The 21,886-nt window shown below is 41.2% G+C and overlaps 1 protein-coding gene across 1 annotated transcript in view; it reads left to right on the top strand.

The window, feature by feature from the left end:
- CCDC6 (coiled-coil domain containing 6) overlaps positions 1-21,886 on the top strand; it is a 127,608-nt gene that overhangs the window by 64,375 nt on the left and 41,347 nt on the right. The window contains exon 3 of the mRNA XM_023185580.1: positions 10,849-10,977. Coding sequence (XP_023041348.1) covers positions 10,849-10,977 — 129 coding nt within the window. The remainder of the gene's footprint in view (positions 1-10,848; positions 10,978-21,886) is intronic.

Raw genomic sequence — 21,886 nt, 5'->3', positions numbered from 1 at the left:
TCAGTCAACCCTACCTCCAGCTGGAATCATGAAGGGCTGCATCCTTAGGCTAAGAGTGAACTAGTTTTGCATCAGCTGGGTAAATCAGAGACATAAGGCTTTGATTTTGGATTAAGGTAGACCCAAACATAGTGCTCAGCCAAAGAAAATGGAATTTTCTGGAGGAAGTTACTGTCATCCTAGGCTACAAGCTTCTCCTGCCAATAAATTTTCAAATACAATATTCAGCCCATAGTTAAAGATCCATGCACATGAAGATATGAGATTCGATGTATGTAAGTGACCAGAAATAACAGAAATAGACTACACAGATACTTCAAATATTGGAATTACCGGGCATATTACTATAAAGCAACCATGCTTACTATACTCAGAGAAGTAAAAGCCGACCTTGAAATCTTTGGCAGGAAACCGGAAACATATTACTTTTCTTGTAGACGTTCAAATGTTAAGTGAAAAACTAATGAATAACTATATGGCAATACATTTGAAATTTATATGATATGGACAAATTCTTAGAAAAACATAACTTTCTACAGCTGACCGAGGAAGAAAAAACTGTCTTCTGTCCTGTAAAGAAGTTGAAATAGAGATCAACAACCTTCATAAACAATGAATTCCAGGTCCAAATGGTTTCACTGAGAGTTGTACCAAACATTCAAGGATAAAGTAATTTGTCTTCCGGCCGGGTGCCATGGCTCACGCCTGTAATCCCAGCACTTTGGGAGGCCGAGGCAGGTGGATCACGAGGTCAGGAGATTGAGACCATCCTGGCTAACACGGTGAAACCACGTCTCTACTAAAAATACAGAAAAAATTAGCCGGGTGTGGTGGTGGGTGGCTGTAGTCCCAGCTACTCGGGAGGCTGAGGCAGGAGAATGGCATGAACCCGGAAGGCGGAGCTTGCAGTGAGCTGAGATCGCACTACTGTACTCTAGCCTGGGCGACAGAGCAACACTCTGTCTCAAAAAAAAAAAAAAAAAAAAAAAAAAATTTGTCTTCCAGAAATTCTAAAGGGAAAAAAATGGGTCCCCAATATATTTTAAGGGTAACATAACCTTTAATGCTCAAATTTAAGTGTAGTTCAGAAAAGGCAAATTATAGTACAGCCTCAATCATGAGCAAAAATCCCAAACAAAATATAAGTAAATGAAGTCAGCAATATATTAAAAGAACAATGCACCATGACCATGTTGGGTTTATACAAGGAATGCAAGTTTAGTTTACCAGTAGAAAATCAGCAAGTGTAATTTGCCACATTCACAGAATAAAAAGAAAAAGTCATGATCATGTTAATAGATGGAGAGAAAGGATTTGATACAGTATAACAATTCATGATAAGAATCTTAGTGAACTAAGAATAGAACTTCAACCTGAATTTTTAAAAAAGTGTTTACATAGGCCAGACGCAGTGGCTCACACCTGTAATCCCAGCACTTTGGGAGGCCGAGATGGGGGGATCATTTGAGGTCAGGAGTTCAAGACCAGCCTGACCAGCATGGTGAAACCCCATCTACTAAAAACACCAGAAATAAATTAGCCGGGTATGGTGGCGCACACCTGTAGTCCTAGCTGCTTGGGAGGCTGAGGCAGGAGAATCAGTTGAACCAGGAGGCAGAGGTTGTATTGAGCCAAGATCGTACCACTGCACTGTAGTCTGGGCAACAGAGTGAGACTCCATCTCAAGAATAAATAAGATAAATAAAGTGTTTACCAAAAGCCTGCCCAAACCATTGTGTTTGATTATGAAAAGTTAACTTTCCCTTTAAAATCAAGAACAAGACACGGATTCCTGCTGCATTTACCTATATTGATTTTTGTTGTGGATTGCTAGCCAGTGCAGAAAGGCAAGAAAAAGATGTTAAGGATTGAAAGGAGGAACTAATGTTGCCACTTATTATTGTGTAAGTGAAAAACTTTTAAAACTTCAGAATCTACAGATAAGTAATTAGAATTCCATTTTCTCACATGAAAAATTGTATTTCTGTGTACCAGCAATAAGCAGTTAAATGTGAAAATATGAAAGCATCAGAAACCAAGAGGAGCAATTAAGTGCCATGGAAAAATATAAAACACTGTAAAGGGCATAGGGACAGTTGAAATTTTAGGTAAGTTCAAGTCATTGAGGTAATATTTAAGCAAAATCTGGGAGAAGCAGCAGCTAGCCAAATAGATTTTCATGGGGAGAGTATTGTAGGCAGAAAGAACAAGAAAGTGCTAAGGCCTTGAAGTAAGATTGTGCCTGCCATGTTGGAGAAGCAGCAGAGAGACTGATATGTTTAGTTTGACATCATGGGGAGAGAAGAGTGATAGATGAAATTGGAAGGTAATGGGTCTGGAGGCTTGATATGATAGAGGTTTGGGAACCACTGTTGGCACTTTGGCTTTTATTCTGCATGGGAGCCACCACGGGGTTTTGAGCAGAGTAGCAAAATGATCCTACGTGACTCTTAAAATGATTGATTTGGTTGCTGTGTCATGAATAGATCATGGAGTGGGGGCCAAGGTGGGAGCAATGCATTTTAGAAGGATATTCGGTAATACATGCCAAGAGATGGAGTGGATTTTTCAGGGAGTAGTAGTGAAGATGGTGAAACTTTGGATTCTGGGTACATTTTGAAGAAATAGCCTCATAGGATTTGTGGATGGAATAGAAGTGGTATAGAAAAAAAAGGATCAAGAAAAACTCAGGGGTTTGAGTCTCAGTGACTGGAAGAATAGTTACCATCATTTAAGATGGAAAAGACAGCAAGTGGAGTATGTTTGGAGTAGGAAGGTCGGAAGTTCACTTGCAGCGTCTGGGCTTCCAAATGGAGAGAACAGACAGGCAGTTGGACAGAGGTTCTGACTCTCAACAGAGAAGTCGGGGCTAGAGATAGAAATTTGGGAGTGTTTTCTTTAGTAATTATTTATTGCCATGGAAATTAATGCATTTACTCAGGAGATGTGCCCAGAGGAGAGGACCAGAGACATATAAGGAAAACGCAAGGATGAACCACAGAATGGGAGAAGAGCTACGCACCATATGTAATGACAAAAAGCTACAAATCAGCAAGAAAACAAACAACCCAGACAAAAAATGGCAAATGATTTAAGGAGACTCTTCACATAAGTACATGGCCAAAAAGCCAGTAAACAAATGGAAAAAGTATACAACCTCATTAGTAGTCAGGAAAGGTGAATTAAACCACAACAAGATACTACTAATAAATTCTTATGCACTGCAGGTAGAAAACTGAAGTCATTATACCCATTTGAAAACAATTTGGTAGTACCTAATTAGGTTGGAAATATTTATTCTCTATGACCCAGTGGTTTCACTCCTGGGCATATATCATATTACATGTACATGTGTACCAGATATGTAGAAGAATGTTCTTTGATCATGATAAAAAACTAGAAATGGCCAGGCGTGGTGGCTCACGCCTGTAATCCCAGCACTTTGGGAGGCCGAGGCGGGCAGATCACGAGGTCAGGAGATTGAGACCAGCCTTGCCAACATGGTGAAACCCCGTGTCTACTAACAATACAAAAATTAGCTGGCCATGGTGGTGCCTTCCTGTAATCCCAGCTACTCGGGAGGCTGAGGCAGGAGAATCACTTGAACCAGGGAGTCGCAGGTTGTAGCGAGCCGAGATCACACCACTGTACTGCAGCCTGGTGACAGAGCAAGACTCTGTCTCAAAAAAAAGAATAGAAATGACCCAAGTGCCTGTCATCAGTTGAGAGGAATCCAGCTATAAATAGCTGGATTCTGTAAAGCAATGAAAATACAAACCACAATTAGTAACAAGTTCATTTAGCAGAAGAAGCTGGATATGAAAGAATGCAAAACCTAGCAAGACTAATGTTTGGAAATAAATGAATGCATAGGTTGTTTGAAAAAAACAATTTTAGGAAAAATGCAAGGAAGTAAATACCATAAGAATTAGGATATTGATTATGTCTAGGAATTGGAGAGGGGCTGTAAACAGGAAGAGAAACAGGGGCTTTGGGGCAGACCATGATATATGGGTGATGTCATAGATCTTGATTAATCCACCCCCACCCCAACTGTTGTTTTGCTTATCCTGAAGTGAGGGTGTTATCATTATTCAATCAGTATTTGCATTCACAATGTATTTTCTATGTTTTGGAGTAGGATCAAGGAAATCCTAGTCACTGCCCTTCTTAGAGCTTGCAATCCTGTAAAGAGTGATTGAGAATGTACCCCAAGTGTTCTAGGATGGCAGCACACATCAGAGATGAGGGCAAAGGCTTTGAAGCCAGGGACCTCAGTTTGAACCCTGGATTTACCCTTTACCTGTGAAATTTCAGGCAGATCACCTAACCTCTTTAAGCTGTGGTTTCACTCTTTGCAAAATGCAGGTAACAGTTTCTACTGTAGAGTTATGAAGATTCAACCATCAAGTACGTTGATGTATATAAAGTGCTTGACACGTAATAATCACCCTGGAGAATTAGCTGACTTTACAAGTAGCTGATGGAAAAGATATAGAAAAACATCATGAAACAGACATTAAAATGCACTTGAATGACAGTGTGCTTCTCACACCTTGAGGATGACTGCACATTATGCTGAGGGCCTGGGGGAAAGCATTGGGGAAGTCTTACACTATCACCCAGTCTCAGTAAATTGAGGGGAGGGATTCAGACCCTATAGGCAGAGGCACAGCATGAGTGGGGCATGTGGGCAGAGTGAGTGGCATGATTTCTGTAAGAGTGATCTGGCATGACTAGCAGGTGTTGTGATCTAGAAGCCAGTGTGGTCACCAAAAGTGTTTGGCTGGCATGATGGGATTTTTTTTTTTAAGAGTCTAGAAAAGGACATGAGCTTTTCCTTTAACCACAGTAGCCACCACTCCCTGGCTTAAACCCATCCATTCTTTGTTTGCTGCATGCATGAACCCTGAAGGCATTTATGCTTGCAAACCTTGGACTGTCACGTCAACTGAGTGTGAAAATAGCATGAGGAAGGTGTGGGAAGCTTGCATAGGGATTGGGTCATGGAAGGACTTGAATGCGATGCCAGTGAGTTTGGACTTAGTCCGCAGGTAGTAGGGAGCCATTGAGGGTGTTGAGCAGGACATTGAAGTAATAGGACTTGTGCCAGGATGATCTGCAGTGGACCTGGGGAGATCCAGTAGGAGGTTTTGGCAGTAGCCCAAAGGAAAAGGAATAAAAGGCCTGAACGAGACTGGGGCCATGAGCACATAGCACACACAAAGAATATGTGTGTGGAACAGCTGTTCTGGAGGCTGACTGCATGGGCCTTGGTAACTCATGAGATGTGAGGCATTGACCCAGAATACTGGTACCAGTAACAGAAGGGGAGGAGGTGGAAATAAGTGTGGGCCCAAGAAGCCCTTAGTGATGAAGTACTGAGTTTGAGGTGGGAGTCTGAATTTTTGCTCAGTAGAACAGCTGACAAGTTGGTTCTTGAGAGACTTCCTATGTTCTGAGAGAGATTTTTGAGCTTTTTTCCAAAGCTCATATTAATAACATTATGATTGCTTTTGACAGTCTAATGGCTTAATGCAGTTATTGTCCTGGGCTGGCCTTTACTTGGTCCAATGCGGGTAGCTCCATTCCTTGGTAATTTTCAGTAAACCAAGGATGTTAGTTGTGGTACTGGGAGTAATGGAGATATTAGTTGACGAGTGAAAACAAAGCTGGGGGCATGGCATCTCAAGTTTCTTTTTTTTTTTTATTTTTTGAGACAGAGTCTCGCTCTTGTCAGCCACGCTAGAGTGCAGTGGTGCGATCTCGGCTTGCTGCAACCTCCACCTCCCAGGTTCAAGTGATTCTCCTGCCTCAGCCTCCCGAGTAGCTGGGATTACAGGCATGCACCACCATGCCTGGCTAATTTTTTCGTAGAGACAGGGTTTCACCATGTTAGCCAGGCTGGACTCAAACTCCTGACCTCAGGTCATCTGCCCACCTCAGCCTCCCAAAGTGCTAGGATTACAGGCGTGAGCCACCGCGTCTGACCTGGTTTATTCTTAAGTTGTCTTGAAAAACCTGGGTCCTAGGGGTAGTGGCTAGAAGCCTTGCTTCAGTTGTCAAGGACTGACTTGACAATAAGCCCAGGCCTGCGGATTGACATTTCCCAAAACCTGGGATCCAGCAAACCTGCTGCATGTTGGGTGGGAAGGTGCTCTCAGCATCCAGCCTACACATGCACCTGTGGTACCTGTTGGAGGAGGTTCTCCCAGGTAAATGATTTTCAGTGCCTCTACCTGCTAGAGAGAATTTATTGAGAATAAAAAGTCATTTGATGCAGAGTTCTTGAATCTATTATGTAAAAGGCCTGGTTCATTGAAGTGGTTCCAGAAATCCTTTGTAAATTATAAGCACAACAATTATTGGTAATTGGATGATGCTTAAGGCTAGCCTGCTTAAGATCAAATTAATGCTACACTTGTGTATTTCATTGGGCTGGAGGTTTACTTTGAGACTATATAATCAGTGGATGATATAAGAAAATGCTTGCTTTAGTACTTAGAATTTAAAATTATACTGATTTATAATTCAGTATATAGTTGCCTTTTCGTTTACGCCCTTTTCATTTATGTTAATATATTTTTCTTGTTGGATCCCAAGGAGCAAACTTTTGTTTATATAACCCTAATTCCATTGAAAATGTGATCTGCTGAGGGATCATTGTTATATAATGTGATTCTGATTCCACAGGGATATTTTTATTAGTGTTAACCTATAGCACAAATAAGGGTTATAAAAGTGTTCCATAATCTTTGGGATTGGCTTTATAAAAAATGTATTTGTTGAAAATTCTGATTTTTGAAAAAAGCTTTTAATCTGCCTAGGCATCTAGCTTTATATATATTTAAGGCAGACACATGAGTTTCATTTCAAAATATTAATAAATATGCTTGTTTGTTATTAGATGGAATAATTTTTGTTCTAGTTCAGGATCTCTGACCTTATTGGAAGATTTAAAGTTGTTCGTGTAACAGTGCATTAACACCTATGATTATAAATTTAAAGTCATGCCTAGAAATGTTTGCCCATGTTGAAAATGGACATCAGAGGTGAAACTGACAGCTAGTCTTGAGTCAACCTGCGCCAGGCTTCCCAGGATTTTTCCATCTGTGGTGCCATAAGCTATAGCTTTAAAGTAGGCAAGTCCATTCAGGGTGTTGATTCAAATCCTATTGGAACCATGTTGCTTGAGTTTACATGGTATCTGTTTAAAAGAGAATATCTGAATTTTTCTTAGACAAACTATATGAAACAAATTCTGTAGTTATTAGTTCTTCAAGGTCCCTATGCACATTTGCCTCCTACCTCTCGCTCATCTTAACCCTTGTCTCATGATTTTAGGGGACTGAGGTACTTCTGTGTTTCTCTCGAGAAAGCTCTTTTTTTTTTTTTTTGACAGGGTCATTTTTTTTTGACAGGGTCACGGTCTGTCACCCAGGCTGGATTGCAGTGGTGTACTCACGCCCACTGCAGCCTTGACCTTCTGGGCTCCAGCAGTCCTCTCACCTCAGTCTCCTGAGTAGCTGGGACTATAGGTGTGTGCACCACCATGTCCAGCTAATGTTTTTTTGTAGAGACAGAGTCTCACTGTGTTTCCTAGGCTGGTCCCAAACTCTGGGCTCAAGCGATCCTCTTGCTTCAGCCTCTAAAAGTGCTGGGATTATAGGCATGAGCCACTGTGCCTGGCCGTGTTTCTCTTTTTATTGGCAGTTTCTTTGTTCCAGGAAGAGCCATATTTTCTGTTTCTTGTCTTTGTTCAGGAACTCCATGCTCTGCTTCTGTTGCATGTCACCTGAGAGGTGACAGAACAAAGCAAGCAGCAGGACTGTTTGTTTTAGCACTGTCTTTGGGGGACTATAAAAACTGTGAGTCTTTAGCAAACAGAGTTAGATCTCAGAATGGCTTAGTATTTTCCAAATGGGTTAGTGTAACCCAGTGACCTTACTTGAGTTCTGGTAATGACAGCTTTACCATCAAATTTTCCTTAGGGTATAGCCCTTGAGAGGAAATTGCCTCCTAAAATTGAGAGCTCTGATAGGCTTTATTACTAGTTCAATCTGTAGTCTTAAAGGAAGTACCTAAAGCTACTGACAGTGTTAGACCATCTGTCAAAATATGGATATTTTCCTGCAAGCCAATGAGAGGCTTACCTTAGATTAACATTCTGTGACAAACGCCGCTTGGTGGGCAAGAGATTTTTCAATGTTAGATTGCATCCTTTATTGTTTTAGTTTACCTCAGGGCAGAGGCGTAATGCTGAGAAAAATAAAAGAAGGATTCTTTCAAATAAAAATGGCAGCAATTGAAAACATATTGGAGGAAGACATAGCTACTGTATTTAAAAAGCTATGCAAATAGTTTAAAGGTTTGAAGACAAGTTTGTCATCTCCCAATAACTAGTAGATACTGTTAAAGCTTAGTGTTCATAACTATTTTTAGGGCAAGGATGATATGTTAACTATAGATCTCGCCTACCACTAGCATAGTACCTGCAGATAGAAGACAGCACAGCATGCTTATTGAATGAAAGCCTTAGGCACAGATGTACATACTTTGCTGTATTTTTCCGACTAAGTGATGCTTGTTCCATTGGGTTCTTTTTTTGTTGAAAGTGCTGGGAACTCTTCTTGTTCTCTATTCATTCATCTTAGTTCTTTTAATTGCTGCTTGGTCTTGCAGAACCTGAGTTTTAAAGAGCTAGCTAAATATAGACTTGTCACTGTAAGCACCTCCTTACACCTGCTTTTCTCGTGGGTCCCTGCAAAGTTGACCAGCTTTTTTTTGGCCTTGAACATCAAAAACAGTTGGAAGGAAAACAGCATCTATTTAGTCAACATTTCCAGTGTTGGAAGACTATGTCAGATTAACTTTTTTTTTTTTTCCTTTCCCTTTTTTGAGACAGAGTCTCGCTCTGTCACCGAGGCTGAAGTGCAGTGGTGTGATCTCGGCTCACTGCAAGCTCCACCTCCCTGCAACCCCTGCCTCCTGGGTTCAAGGTATTCTCCTGCCTCAGCCTCCTGAGTGGCTGGGACTACAGGTGCATGGCTGGGACTACAAGTGCATGCCAGTACACCAGGCTTTTTTTTTTTTTTTTTTTTTTTTTTGTTTTTTTTAGTGGAGACAGGGTGTCATCATGTTGGCCAAGTTGGTCTTGAACTCCTGGTCTCATGCGGTCCACCTGCCTCGACCTCCCAAAGTGCTGGGATTTGGGATTACAGGCATGAGCCCCTGTGCCTGGCCCAAAACAATTTTTTTTTTCTTAAACTGAGTATGTGTTTTCAGGACAGTAGACACTGTCAAATGTGGAAAGTGTTACTTGTAGCCATTTTGAGGTTGATCAGGCTTGCCTCAGCTCTCAGTTGTCCACTGTACCCTAAGGAGGGTTTCCAAAGAAACATTGCATCCCCTGGGCAAGCATACGTGGCGTATTTTTTTCTATGGTTAATCATTTGACTTTCCAGGTGCTCAGGGTGTGGTAGGCACTCATGGGCGGAGCAGTCTGAAGGCAGCCTCTCTTGGGTTTGCTCAGTGATACAGTGGGAGAGAGCACTGGTTTGGGGTTCTGGGCGCGGGGTCTGGGTCCCAAGTTCCGCCACTTTCCAGCTGTATTGCTTCAGTCTAATAATGTGATTTGTCACATATAAAATGGAAGTGACCATGCCTGTCTCCATGCATGTGAAGAACCTGGTGTACATTGTCTGCCAAAAGCAATGACTTTGAACATAAAATTAGGAAGCAGTGTCCTATTCAGCCTCAAAATAAAACTTTTGTGTGCTTCATTGTTTTTAGTAGCTTTTACTTTTTTCCCTTAATTCTGAAACATCAGGTCAACCCCTGCTGTGGATCAACAAAACCCCCCAATTGAGAGTGTTATAAAAAATAATGCGTGATTATTAATGAGAACCACCCCAAGTTCCTGTGGGTCCACTGGATTTCTTTTCTTTTCCTTTGGTTTTGTAGGTTGGAGTTTGGTTTGTTTTTGTTTTTAAATTCTCTCTTGTAATGACACCATAGCCTTACCTTTTAATTGCATGAATAAGAATCTTTTTTTTTTGGACAGAGTTTTGTTCTCATTGCCCAAGCTGGAGTGCAATGGTGTGGTCTCAGCTCACTGCAGCCTCCACCTCCTTGGGTTCAAGCGATTCTCTTGTCTCAGTCTCCCAAGTACCTGGGATTACAGGTGCCTGCCACCACGCCCAGCTGATTTTCATACTTTTAGTAGAGACAGGGTTTCACTATGTTGGCCAGGCTGGCCTTGAAGTCCTGCCTTCAGGTGGTCCATCTGTCTTGGCCTTCCAAAATGCTGGGATTACAGGTATGAGCCACCATGCCCAGCCAATATTTTCCCTCTTGGTTTTTAGGGAATATATAGGAACTGTGGTGTACAGTCTCTTTATGGAAAAATAATTGTGCTGATTTTTGTGAAGGCCTCCTTACTTGTACACTAGGAAATAGCATTCTGAATAATTTACCTAAGTATATTCTGTGATTTTGGCATCTCTGTCTACCTACATGATGCAAATCTGAATAAACCGCAATTCATTTAAAGAAATTGGTATGAAATTTCTATTTTTTAAAAAATTTATTTGTAGCCCTATAGTATAAAACCTGAAAGGTAGCAAAAAGTAGATTGCGAAACACAAATTTCATTTCCATCCCCTATGACTTTTGGTTTTAAGTTAGAGGAACCAGTTAGGCACAGATTACTAGGTATACACTTGCATATTTGAGCAAAAATGGGTAATGTAACTTTTATGGTAAAGCTTCTTCGTATAGTCACCTTTTGGAGCCAATGTGGCATTTGAGTTGCTGGATTTCCCCATCTGTATGTTTTCCGTTTTACAGTTGCAGCATGAGAAAGCCGAACTAGAACAGCATCTTGAACAAGAGCAGGAATTTCAGGTCAACAAACTGATGAAGAAAATTAAAAAACTGGAGAATGACACCATTTCTAAGCAACTTACATTAGAACAGGTAAGCACCTATAGCTCTTCTTTTACATTGTATTTTCTCGTTATCAGCTTGTTCTTTTAAGCTTTAAGATGCCTGGAGGAATTTAAGTGAAAAGTATTTTTCAGCTTTCTCTCCCCACAGTGGAGACTTCATTTCTGAAGTGAGCATTGACAGATTTACACAGTTCCTATCGTTCTCTCACACATTTTCTCTTTTTTAACCACAATTAATAAAGTTTCAGGAGATAAGTTCTGATGTACTGATTTATAGCAGAAAATGTCAGGTTCCTTTTTGCAAAGCAAAGGGAGAAGAATGTTTTTGACCACAGGATAGTTTCTGTGAAAGTTCCTAAGACAGTGTTGCTGTGGAACTAAAACTGGTCTTTCAAAGCTTCTTCAGAATAAACAATTAACATTTTCCTCTTTGAATGATTGGCAACCTTACAGGAGCCTTCTCTTCTCCCAGTCCAGACTTGTTAGTACAGATATGGAGTCATAGACTCTGTAACTCACCTTGAGTCAGCCATTGACTGGTTCTGTGACCTTATATTAACTTTATTAATTTCTCTGGGCTCAAGTTCTCCGTTTGTAAACAGAGCAAGACAGACTAAAACCAGAAATGGCAAACTTAACAAGGTGCAAAGGTGGGAAGTAGTAATAGCACACAATCCCTTTGTCCTCTGCCCTCAGCAGGCATTAGTGTTGGAACATTGGCCTTGGGAGTTCGGACTTGGTCTGTATACCCTATTATCACACAGAACTCTGGGTAGCTCTTGTCACTCCATTCAGGGTGTGTCAGACTATATTATTGCTAGCCTCGGTGTTCCCCAATGCCTTTTCCCATGCTAGCGTCCTGAAATGTTAGTTCCCCTAAGTTATAAGAGGCTGATGCTAGTGTACTGCTACCTGGGTTTCCATGTAAAATGCAGTAGATGAAGATCTTCCAGCTGTTTGTATTTTAGATCCTGATTGCTCTGATTAGGCTAAGCCTCATTAAAGTTGTCTGATTTTTCTCACATTCAGGATTCTCCCTGTGCACCTTACTCATTGTTAACTCATTCCATCAGCCACTCTCAGGACTGCTCTAGTTTGAATATTTTACCTGAGAATGAAACAATGATTGTGCTGCAAGGTTTGAAGGGAAGTTAGAGTTTGTCTTAAAGTAACACTTACTTTAGTTATTTCTGTTCTTTCTGTTTTTACCTGTAGCAAAGCAGGGAATGGTTCTGGGTTTTCTAACACTGAATGATGACCCTAAAAGTGTTTTCATCTTTTCTGTGATGAAAGTTCAGTTTTCAAGGGTTAGCTGTTTTGTATATATCTAGAGTAATTTATTCTTATCATTCATCGTCCAAATTTAAATGCAGTGTCTAAATTAATAATCAGACACCATGCCCCATGCCCCCCTAGTTTAAAACCATTTTGTTCTGAGGTTCACCCGTTTAATTCTCAGGGTAGACAGTAGCTCCAGTTCTGTTCAAGTTAAGCTTCGAAAATTTGTGTTTAAGTCCCTGACACACCAAGTATTTACTTGTTGTTCAAGAGTTAACCAAGTGACCAAGTGAAGTTCTCGCAGAAGTTGGTATTAGGAGAGCTTTGCCTGGCCATGCCCTTCACAATGATGGCTGTCAATATTTTAAATATAATAGCTTCTCTCTGGTATTTGTTCACAGGCTCCTAAAGGAGACGTTGAAACTAGGGTTGTGACCCAGAGGGTTTAGCTATGGCCACAAGGGGGAGGTAGTGGCCTAGTGTTAGAAAGAAGGGCTGTCTCATCCTGTGGTTCTTGGAAAAAAGTCCTGCCTTCCTGTCTGAAGACCCTTTGCAGACTTTAGTAGCTGAACCCTTTAAAATGAAGTCTGAAGCATTCATTCTCTATAGCAAGTTAATAACTTAGTGACCTTTAGGCTTATTTCAGTCCTCGATAGTAAAGAAATAGATTTCCACAATAAAATATGTGTAATGCAAAGCCCATTCTAGAAGTAAGCCTCAGATCCAGCATATGAAGCCTGTGTTTTAATTGAAGTGGAAAAATTTAACATTGTCATAAACATTTCCCCTGCTTTGCTTTGGGTATTACTGGGGTAATTAAATGTGTTTTGTTTGACTATAAATAATTTTAATCAGCGTTTAAGGGGCATGTTTGGTTTTTCCCTCTAATAGAAATCTCTTAGTTTCCATGGATATAATCTGACCAGCCCTTGAGGCCGTCTCTTGGAATTATCATCTGTATTGTATGATATGATGTAGTATGTGTTATAGTCTATATTATATTATAAAGGATATCCTGTACTCTATATTATTGTCAAAAGAGCAAAGGCATGCACTACACTATGCATTATCATGATTGAGATGTAGTTTATGCCTTTGCTTTACTGACAATCAGTGCTTTTAAACTATAAGCCACTTGAAGGCAGTTATCATGTATGCTCCCACATGTCCTACTGCTTTGTCAGAGCAGTGGTAAGCGTAGGTTTGGGCATGTGAATGGTGAGTGGTCCTCTGTATTTTAGAAGGCAGCACAGGCTAGTGTTCAGGGCCTGGGCACTGATTTCACAGCAACCAGGTGTGAACCCGTTCCCTCTATTTAATAATCCTTTCACCAGTTCACTTTCTTTTTAACAGCTCTAGGGAGATGTAATTTGCATATCCTACAATTTTCCCACTTAAAAGGTATAACCCAGTGGTTTCTAGTGTATTCAGAGTTGTGCAACCATCACCACAATCAATTCTAGGACATTGTCGTGAACTCAGAATGAAACCCCGTACTGTTCATCTGTCACCTCTAATCCCCTATAACCTCTAAGCAACTGCTGTTCTACTTTCTGTCTGTGTATTTGCCTATTCTGGACATTTCATATAAATAGAATTATATATGTGGTCTTTTGTGATTGACTTGTTTCATTTGCCATGATGTTTTCATCCCTGTTGTATCTGTACTGCTTCTTTTTTTCTGGCTAATCATCTATTGTATAGACATACCACATTCATCAATTATCCGTTTGTCATGTGATGGACATTTAGGTTGTTTCCATCTTTTAGTTATTACAAAGAATGCTGCTATGAACATTCACATATAATTTTTTTGTGTGGACATATGTTTTCATTTTTCTTAGTCATATGCCAAGGAATGAAATTGCTGGGTCACATGGTAACTCTCCTTAAAATTGTGCAAACAAAATGTAATTTTAAAGTAATCCATACTTTGCATGTAGTGGGTTGAACCTGCAGAAGGGGTATTGGAAAGCATTCTGCCAGAGATTTGAGTTGGTCACAACGTGTTTGTTTTGAAAGTAGAGCTTGAGCCGGGCGCGGTGGCTCAAGCCTGTAATCCCAGCACTTAGGGAGGCCGAGACGGGCGGATCACAAGGTCAGGAGATCGAGACCATCCTGGCTAACATGGTGAAACCCTGTCTCTACTAAAAATTACAAAAAACTAGCCGGGCGAGGTGGCAGGCGCCTGTAGTCCCAGCTACTCGGGAGGCTGAGGCAGGAGAATGGCGTAAACCCGGGAGGCGGAGCTTGCAGTGAGCTGAGATTCAGCCACTGCACTCCAGCCTGGGCGACAGAGCGAGACTCCGTCTCAAAAAAAAAAAAAAAAAAAAGAAAGTAGAGCTTGGGTTATCATGGTTTCTGAGTAGGCTCCTTCCTATTCTCTGTAAAGCAGAACTTAACTGGGCTGAGTTTCTTCCTAGGTAGACCCCAGTTAACTCACGTGTCAGCAGGGCCTCATTGTAAGTTTATCTCACTGAAAGTTAGTTAGTCCTTTGGTATGGACACTTCAATTAGTCAGTTACCATTCATTCTTTTCTTAGGCCTGGAATCTGGAATTCTAGTATTTTCAAACAGGGAAGGTTAACAGCTAGATCATTAAGGTCTCTGGGCTATAAATGGTTCTACTGGTGTTTTGCAGTATTATAATTCACAGAATTGTGGAGCCAGAAGTCCATGATGTGGGGAAGACTAACTTTGTCCCCAGATGCTAGTGGGGACATGCGACAGTGGGAAAATCACGAATAAATCCAGGGGTAGGGACATCAGCCCTGCTCTTAGAATTTGGGACAACAGCCTCTTATTCCCATTTCCTCTCCCTCCAGAGTTTAGTGCAGAGTTGGGCTTGGTGGGAATCACTGCTCAGTGATAGATCAGTTTGGCCTGTGAGTGGCCCAGCTTGCTCTTGCTCCCTTCTCAGAAATGGAAACCCAGAGAGAGATCGGGCAGGTTTCTCAAGTTGCACAGCTAATGAGTGGCAAACGTGGTCCCCTCGTTCTCGTCCTAGTGGTCTTTTAGATCCTGGAAAGCCTTTTTTTTTTTCTTTTTTTTTTTTTTTTTGCCTTTTAGAAAAATTTTACTGTAAGTTTTGGGATACACATACAGAACATGCAGGTTTGTTACATAGTTGTACGTGTGCTATGGTGGTTTGCTGCACCTATTGACCCATCAAATACGTTCCCTCCCCTTGCCTCCCATCCCCAACAGGTCCTGATGTGTGTTGTTCCCGTCTCTGTGTCTGTGTTCTCATTGTTCAACTCCCTCTTATGAGTGAGAACATATGGTGTTTGGTTTTCTGTTCCTGTGTTAGTTTGCTGAGGATGACTGTGGAGAAATAGGAATGCTTTTACGCTGTTGGTGGGAGTGTAAATTAGTTCAACCATTGTGGAAGACAGTATGGTGATTCCTTAAGGATCTAGAACCAGAAATCCCATTTGACCCAGCAATCCCATTACTTGGTATATACCCAAATAAATATAAATCATTCTACTATAAAGACACATGCACATGTATGTTTATTGCAGAACTGTTTACCATAGCAAAGTCATGGAACCAACCCAAATGCCCATCAACAATAGACCGAAGAAAGAAAATGTGGTACATACACACCGTGGAATACTATGCAGCCATGAAAAAGAATGAGATCATGTTTTTTGCAGGGACATGGATGAAGCTGGAAGCCATCATCCTCAGACCCTGGAAAGACTTTAGCCTTTGCAAAAGTAAAGGCAATGTCATCTTTCTTTTATATTTCAAAGAACTCTGCTGCTTTCCTGTTCAAACAGCCTGCATTAGTTCTTAATCATTTATTTTAGTTACCTTTTTGTCATTTATTTAGCATTTAAATGCGTGATGCCACAAGTCAATTTATAAGCAGATGTAAAAAAGCATATTCAGAATCATGTAAAATTGTGTGGTCTTTGTAGCACACAGTATTAGACTAGTAAATTGGATTCATCTAGTCAACATGACTTTAATGATACTGGGGCTTTCTAAACAAACACTGGTGGCCAGTGCCTGTAAACTCTGACTTGAAGATTTTTCTTCAAACGCGGTCACTATACATCTCTTATTTGGTGTTCACATTTTCTTAGGTGATGGTAAGAACATTTGGAACTTGGAATTTTCTGTTCTTGTCAAGAAATCTTATTCTAAATAATATGTTCTGCCAATTAGGGAAAATTTTCCTTTCCTGTCTAGCATTAAAAGGCACACGTTAGTTTATATATTAAGTGAAGTTTATCTCATCAGATATGAGGGCCTTTTGTGTACTCTGCTCTGAAAATTATCTGATGAGGAAGAAGACAACAGTGGCATACAGTACGTGTGTTAGACACTCAACGGTTATTAAGTAGTACTACAGAAAAGTAGGGGACTATATCCGTGGAGCATTAGTCATGTAATTCAGCTAACACTTACGTGGTGTAACAGGATTGCCTACCATGTACCAGGCCCCTTACTTTTTGCTTCCTGTAGTTGGCCCTGGGCTTTTTTTTCAGTTATTCCTGGAATTTAGGAACATGTTTTCCTATCTGAGATGTCCCTTTTCTAACATAGCACTAAAACCCATATATAAAGGTTGGATTTAGGATTGATTTATTAATTTTAGCTTATTAGCATCCATTTATAATGACATCTTAGCCCGTGTGGTTTAGGGAAACTTCCCTGGGTTCAAATCTCCCTTTCATCTGTAATAAACAGTGTGGCCTCATGCTTGCAATTTGGCCTCTTTTGTGAAGCAGTTGCAATTCTTATTTGTATATTTTGGGGAGGATTAGTTGTCCTTCCTGCCTGTCCTCACACTCCATGTGTACTAAAGTTCTTTCTGATGCAGGATTATTCAAATGTGGACTGCACAGCAAGAAATACATTTTTATGGTAACCTAGTCACTGATTATGTGTAATTGTATTGTGTCACTGTGATGAGTTTCATAAAACAGTACTTACATGCTTTGCACTAATTTTCTATTTAATTGTATTTCATTTTTATTAAAATGTAGATCACAAAAGACTAGACTAATTTCACAATCCAGTAATGGGTCTTGACCTGCAGTTTGAAAAAGTGCTCTACCTTGTCCAATGCTTTGTTGCCTCCAGGTCTTCGTGGATCTGTTTCCTCTCCCTGAAACACTTTCTCCCTCCTCTATCCTATCCCTGCTCAAGCCTTACTAGTGTCCCTCCTCCAGTCAGTTAGGTGTCTGTGCTGTGAGGAATTTCTATAATATTCAGACCTACTCTTGTAACATTCAGTACTCTGTTTAATTGTTTCTTTCTTATAGCTTCACTATAAGATGAAAGAGGGCTGAGACAAGGTTGACCTTAACACTGTACCCCTGGTGACTCTAATCTGTTAGCTCTCCAAAAATTGTAGCTGCTGCCATTTATACTGAAAAGTATCATCCAATTCCTATGGTACTTTGCCCTGCCTATTTTCCAGGAAAATAAGTGTGTATATTATTTAAGCCTCAAATGTCTCACTATCTTCCTTGAACTGGTTATCTGCCTCTTCAGTTATGGACATATTTATGCTCATATGTCATTTGCTATCTGGCCTCTTTAACTTTCTTCTTTGCCCATGCTGCTGTTGATGCCCTTGTATGGCATGCATCCTGCGTTAATCCAGTACACCTGTATTGCATGCCTGCTGTGTGTCACAAACTCTTCTAAGAAAGATGACGGGAGGTCCGTGGCCTTGAGGAGCCTGGTCCAGGGAAGCCAGTACTGAGGGATGCACTGGGCGAAGTACTGTGGTGGAGGAGAGGAGTGGGGCTCCCATCGTAGCACAGCAGCCTGCTAGCCAGCAGAGAATGCTTGCAGCTGCTCTGAGACTGATGCAGAAGAAAAGACACCCACTGGCTAAGTGGGTCTGCATTCAGCCATGTTGCAGGGAAGCAGAGATGGGAGAGGAGGCAGAAATGAGGAGAGAAAATAGGTAGTAAAAAGTGTTTGCAGGTACTATATAGAGTAAAGATTCCAAGAACAGAAAAGAACTGTGAAGGAGATGTGACATTGACTCTACTTTGGGGGTCATGGAGTAAGAGGAGGTTTTGGTATCTGCTGTGTGGTATACTTGAGGGCTTAGGCTCATCTTTACAGTGAATGCCAGATGGAAAGAAGCCACATAGCTCTACCAGGGCTTGTGCAAGCCTCAGTGCTAACCATGCTCAGTGATTACCTTCAGCCACTAGATGATACTGGGTGACTTAAAGGGGCTTGATGGGACCCCAGCTTCCATGGGCAGCACAGGGAGTGACCCTCACTCATCTCAGTGCCCCTCACCATCTACATCTGCAGCAAATCACAGAGGCCAGGGTTTAGAATGATGAATTTGAATCCTCACGACAAAATTTTTAAAATTCATTGTCTTAATGAAGCAGGAAAAGATTTAGTATATTTTAAAGTCTATCAGGAAGGAAAGAAACTTCTCACATTTCCAGTTCTTAGAATAGTGGCCCTTAAGATGTTAAAAACAGTTAATGATACTGCTAAGGAAACAAGATGGCCTTTCTGCCTTGGTTGTCTAGAAGGTAATTCATTCAGAAATATAACCAAACTGACATCATAGCCAGTCCCCATACAATTCTGATGCTACTCGTTTTAGAAGCTACAGCAACTAACTCTAGTGAATTATACAGATAATCTTTGTGTCCTTGTGATTTATGAGTGAACTGAGTGGCTAGTGGCTCATATTCACATTTGCATCCTTGGGTGATTTGGTTTTACTAACTCTTGTAGAACATGGTTGTATTAGTCCTTTTTCATGCTGCTGATGAAGACATACCCTAGAGTGGGCAATTTACAAAAGAAAGAGGTTTAATTGGACTAGTTCCGCGTGGGTGGGGAAGGCTCACAATCTTGGCGGAAGGCAAGGAGGAGCAAGTCCTGTCTTACATGGATGGCAGCAGGCAAAGAGAGAATGAAGAAGATGCAAAAGCACAAACCCCTGATAAAACCATCAGATCTCGTGAGACTTATTCACTACCGCGAGAACACTGTGGGGGAAACTGCCCCCATGATTCAATTATCTCCCACCGGTTCCCTCCCACATCATGTGGGAATTATGGGAGTACAGTCCAAGATGAGATTTGGATGGGGACGCAGAGCTAAACCATATCAATGGTGTTTCTTAAATTCACAGGTAGTGTGACCATACTGGGTCTTGTTTAGAATTCCATTCATGCTAAAAGCTGCCCTTGCAGATTCTGACAGCTAGAGGAATCCATTGAACTTGTGCTGAGTAGAGCACCTACTGATTTTTGTGTGCCATTTTGAAAACACAAAGAACAACCATGTTCCTTGAGGAGTCACTTGCATTAAGGAAATGAAATTTAGTGACTACCATGCTTACTTTGTAGTTTAGTTATAAATACAAATTTCAGATTATAGCAGTCTTGGAATATTTTTTAAATCAAACATTTGCAATGTAAAAGTAATCCATTGTTCTTTCAAGACAATTTGGAAAACAAGTACAAAAAGAAGTACAAAAATGAAAAAAATATGACCTAGATTGCAGTTTGCGTAGAAAAACAGCTATTGATGTTATTCTTCATCTTCTCCTCTTCCTCTTCTTTTCTCTTCCTCTTCTTTTTAAGTGGATTTATAATTGACTGCCCTGCTTTTTAAAAAACAAAACATAATAACTTAAGTCTGCACATTTAGATAAGCTGTATTGGAGACATAATCATAGTAAACCCTGAAGTCGGTTTGGTGGGAATTTGATTATAGCAAATCCACGGTGATGTTTCAGTTGCCTGAGAAGCTTGGGTACATTCATCCCACCCACTGCTTGTCCAAGAGAGGTGTGGAAGAAACCTCAGATAACAGCTGAAAAATAAGTGGGATTTTGTGCCTTGGAAGTGAGAAAACTAGGGTCAGTACACAATACTCAAAAGAAGCTTCAGGAGGCTCTCTGTTGAGTTGATTTGCTTTGGAATCCATTTGTTGGGATGTGATGAAGCCAACTAAGGGGTGCCAGCTCCAGACCTGTGAAAGCAGACTCTGAGCTCTGTCAAGGGACACAGATAAGTCTCTCTATAGGACATGAAAAAGGAGAAAAATCCCCCAGAATTCCTTTCCTAGACTCTATTTCAATTAAATAGAAAAACTCACTGTGTTCCATCTTGTAAGACTTTATTTTGAAGCATCAGATGCCACATATAGATCAACTTGTACAGATGATGTTACATGATGGGAGGGGAAAAACTCAGTGTATTTCCTGTGTCAAAGGAGAGGCAGCTCGTCATGATCCAGTGACGTGCGTCTTCTGGTTACCCACTGGGGACAAAGACCTTGCATGTTAAATTGAAGGACACTGGTGTGCTGCAGTAGAGCAGTCAAACCCAGAGATACTGTACTGAGACTTCCTAGTTGTAATTGTGAAATGCACAGGTCTTTTTCTCTATGATCAAAACAAGAATTTGCTCGACGACTTAGGTGTTCTCCCTAGCTGAACACACAGCAAATGAATGAATGGCTAAGTAAACTCGTCATCCCTATGTAAGGAAGTGGGGTGAATGTGGTAATGACAAGAAAGAAATGATTTATCAAGGAAACTTCCATTTTGGATAAAGAACATCGTTTGTCCAAAACTTCCATTTTGGATAAATCACATTAGGGCAAGAGAAGTTGCCCTGTTGTTTTCTTAAAGAAGCTTGTTTTAACTTTAATAATATTTTGGGCTGGGAGACAACAAAGTCTTGCTATTGAAGCAGGATATTTCCCTGACCGCTTCGCAGGAGTTGTGACAGTGGTGTCTCATTTTCTCAGCCCACCACTCTCAACTCCAGTGTGGCAACTGGAGTGAACAAGTGCTGCCACCAGCTGGCTGCTTAGGTACTGGCAGGGAAGAACTCTGTGCTGGCCCCATAGCAGCGTTTAGGTGGGGGTGCCTGTAACTCCTGAAGCCCCAGACGGTGTATTACAGTACTCTTTTAGTTCTGCTGTCCATGGACGGCTTAAGTGTTAACAGTTCAGTGGCCCCTTGCCTTTTTGCATGAGTCGACTGCCCTCCACCAGCGAGGGGACAGCCTTTTGTATCTGCACTCGTAGCTCCCGAGCTCTTGTCTGGCATCCAGGAAAAATGAGGTTGCACGAATGAATTGAAGGATGGTAAATATGGGGGATTTTATTGCCGATGAAAGTGGCTCTTAGTGGGAAGGGGAGCTGAAAGGGGGATGGGGCAGGTAGGTAATCTTCCCCTGAAGTCTGCCTGGATTCTTCTCCAAAGTTACGCCGCAAGCTGTCCCTCCAAAGTCAAACCACTTCTCTCTAACCTCCAGCTGTAGTTCCGTCTACTGGCTGAGTCTGGGTTTTTTTGTTTGGTAGTTTGTTTGTTTTTATAAGCATTGGGTGGGTTGGGACAGGGCCATGGGTGGTTTAGGAAAAGGCAACATTCAGGTGGAAAAACAGGGATATGAGTTCTCACTTTGGACTGTGGTTTCAGGCTTTTTGGCTTGAGGATAGGGTTTTCCCAGGGACGTGCCCTTTTCTGCCTAGAATTTCTCTGCCCCCCTGTCCCTGTCACTGTGTTGCCCAGGGTGGTCTCAAACTCCTGGGTTCAAGCAGTCCTGCATGAGCCTCCCAAGTAGCTGGGATTACGGGCAGGCACCACCACACCCAGCAAGATGCTTATTTTAGGTAATAGTGTGATGGTAGCCACT

The sequence above is a fragment of the Piliocolobus tephrosceles genome, chromosome 9, assembly GCF_002776525.5.
Source record: "Piliocolobus tephrosceles isolate RC106 chromosome 9, ASM277652v3, whole genome shotgun sequence".
Classification (NCBI taxonomy): domain Eukaryota; kingdom Metazoa; phylum Chordata; class Mammalia; order Primates; family Cercopithecidae; genus Piliocolobus; species Piliocolobus tephrosceles.
The sequence above is the reverse complement of the archived record's forward strand: the minus strand, read 5'-3'. Positions and strand labels throughout refer to the sequence as shown.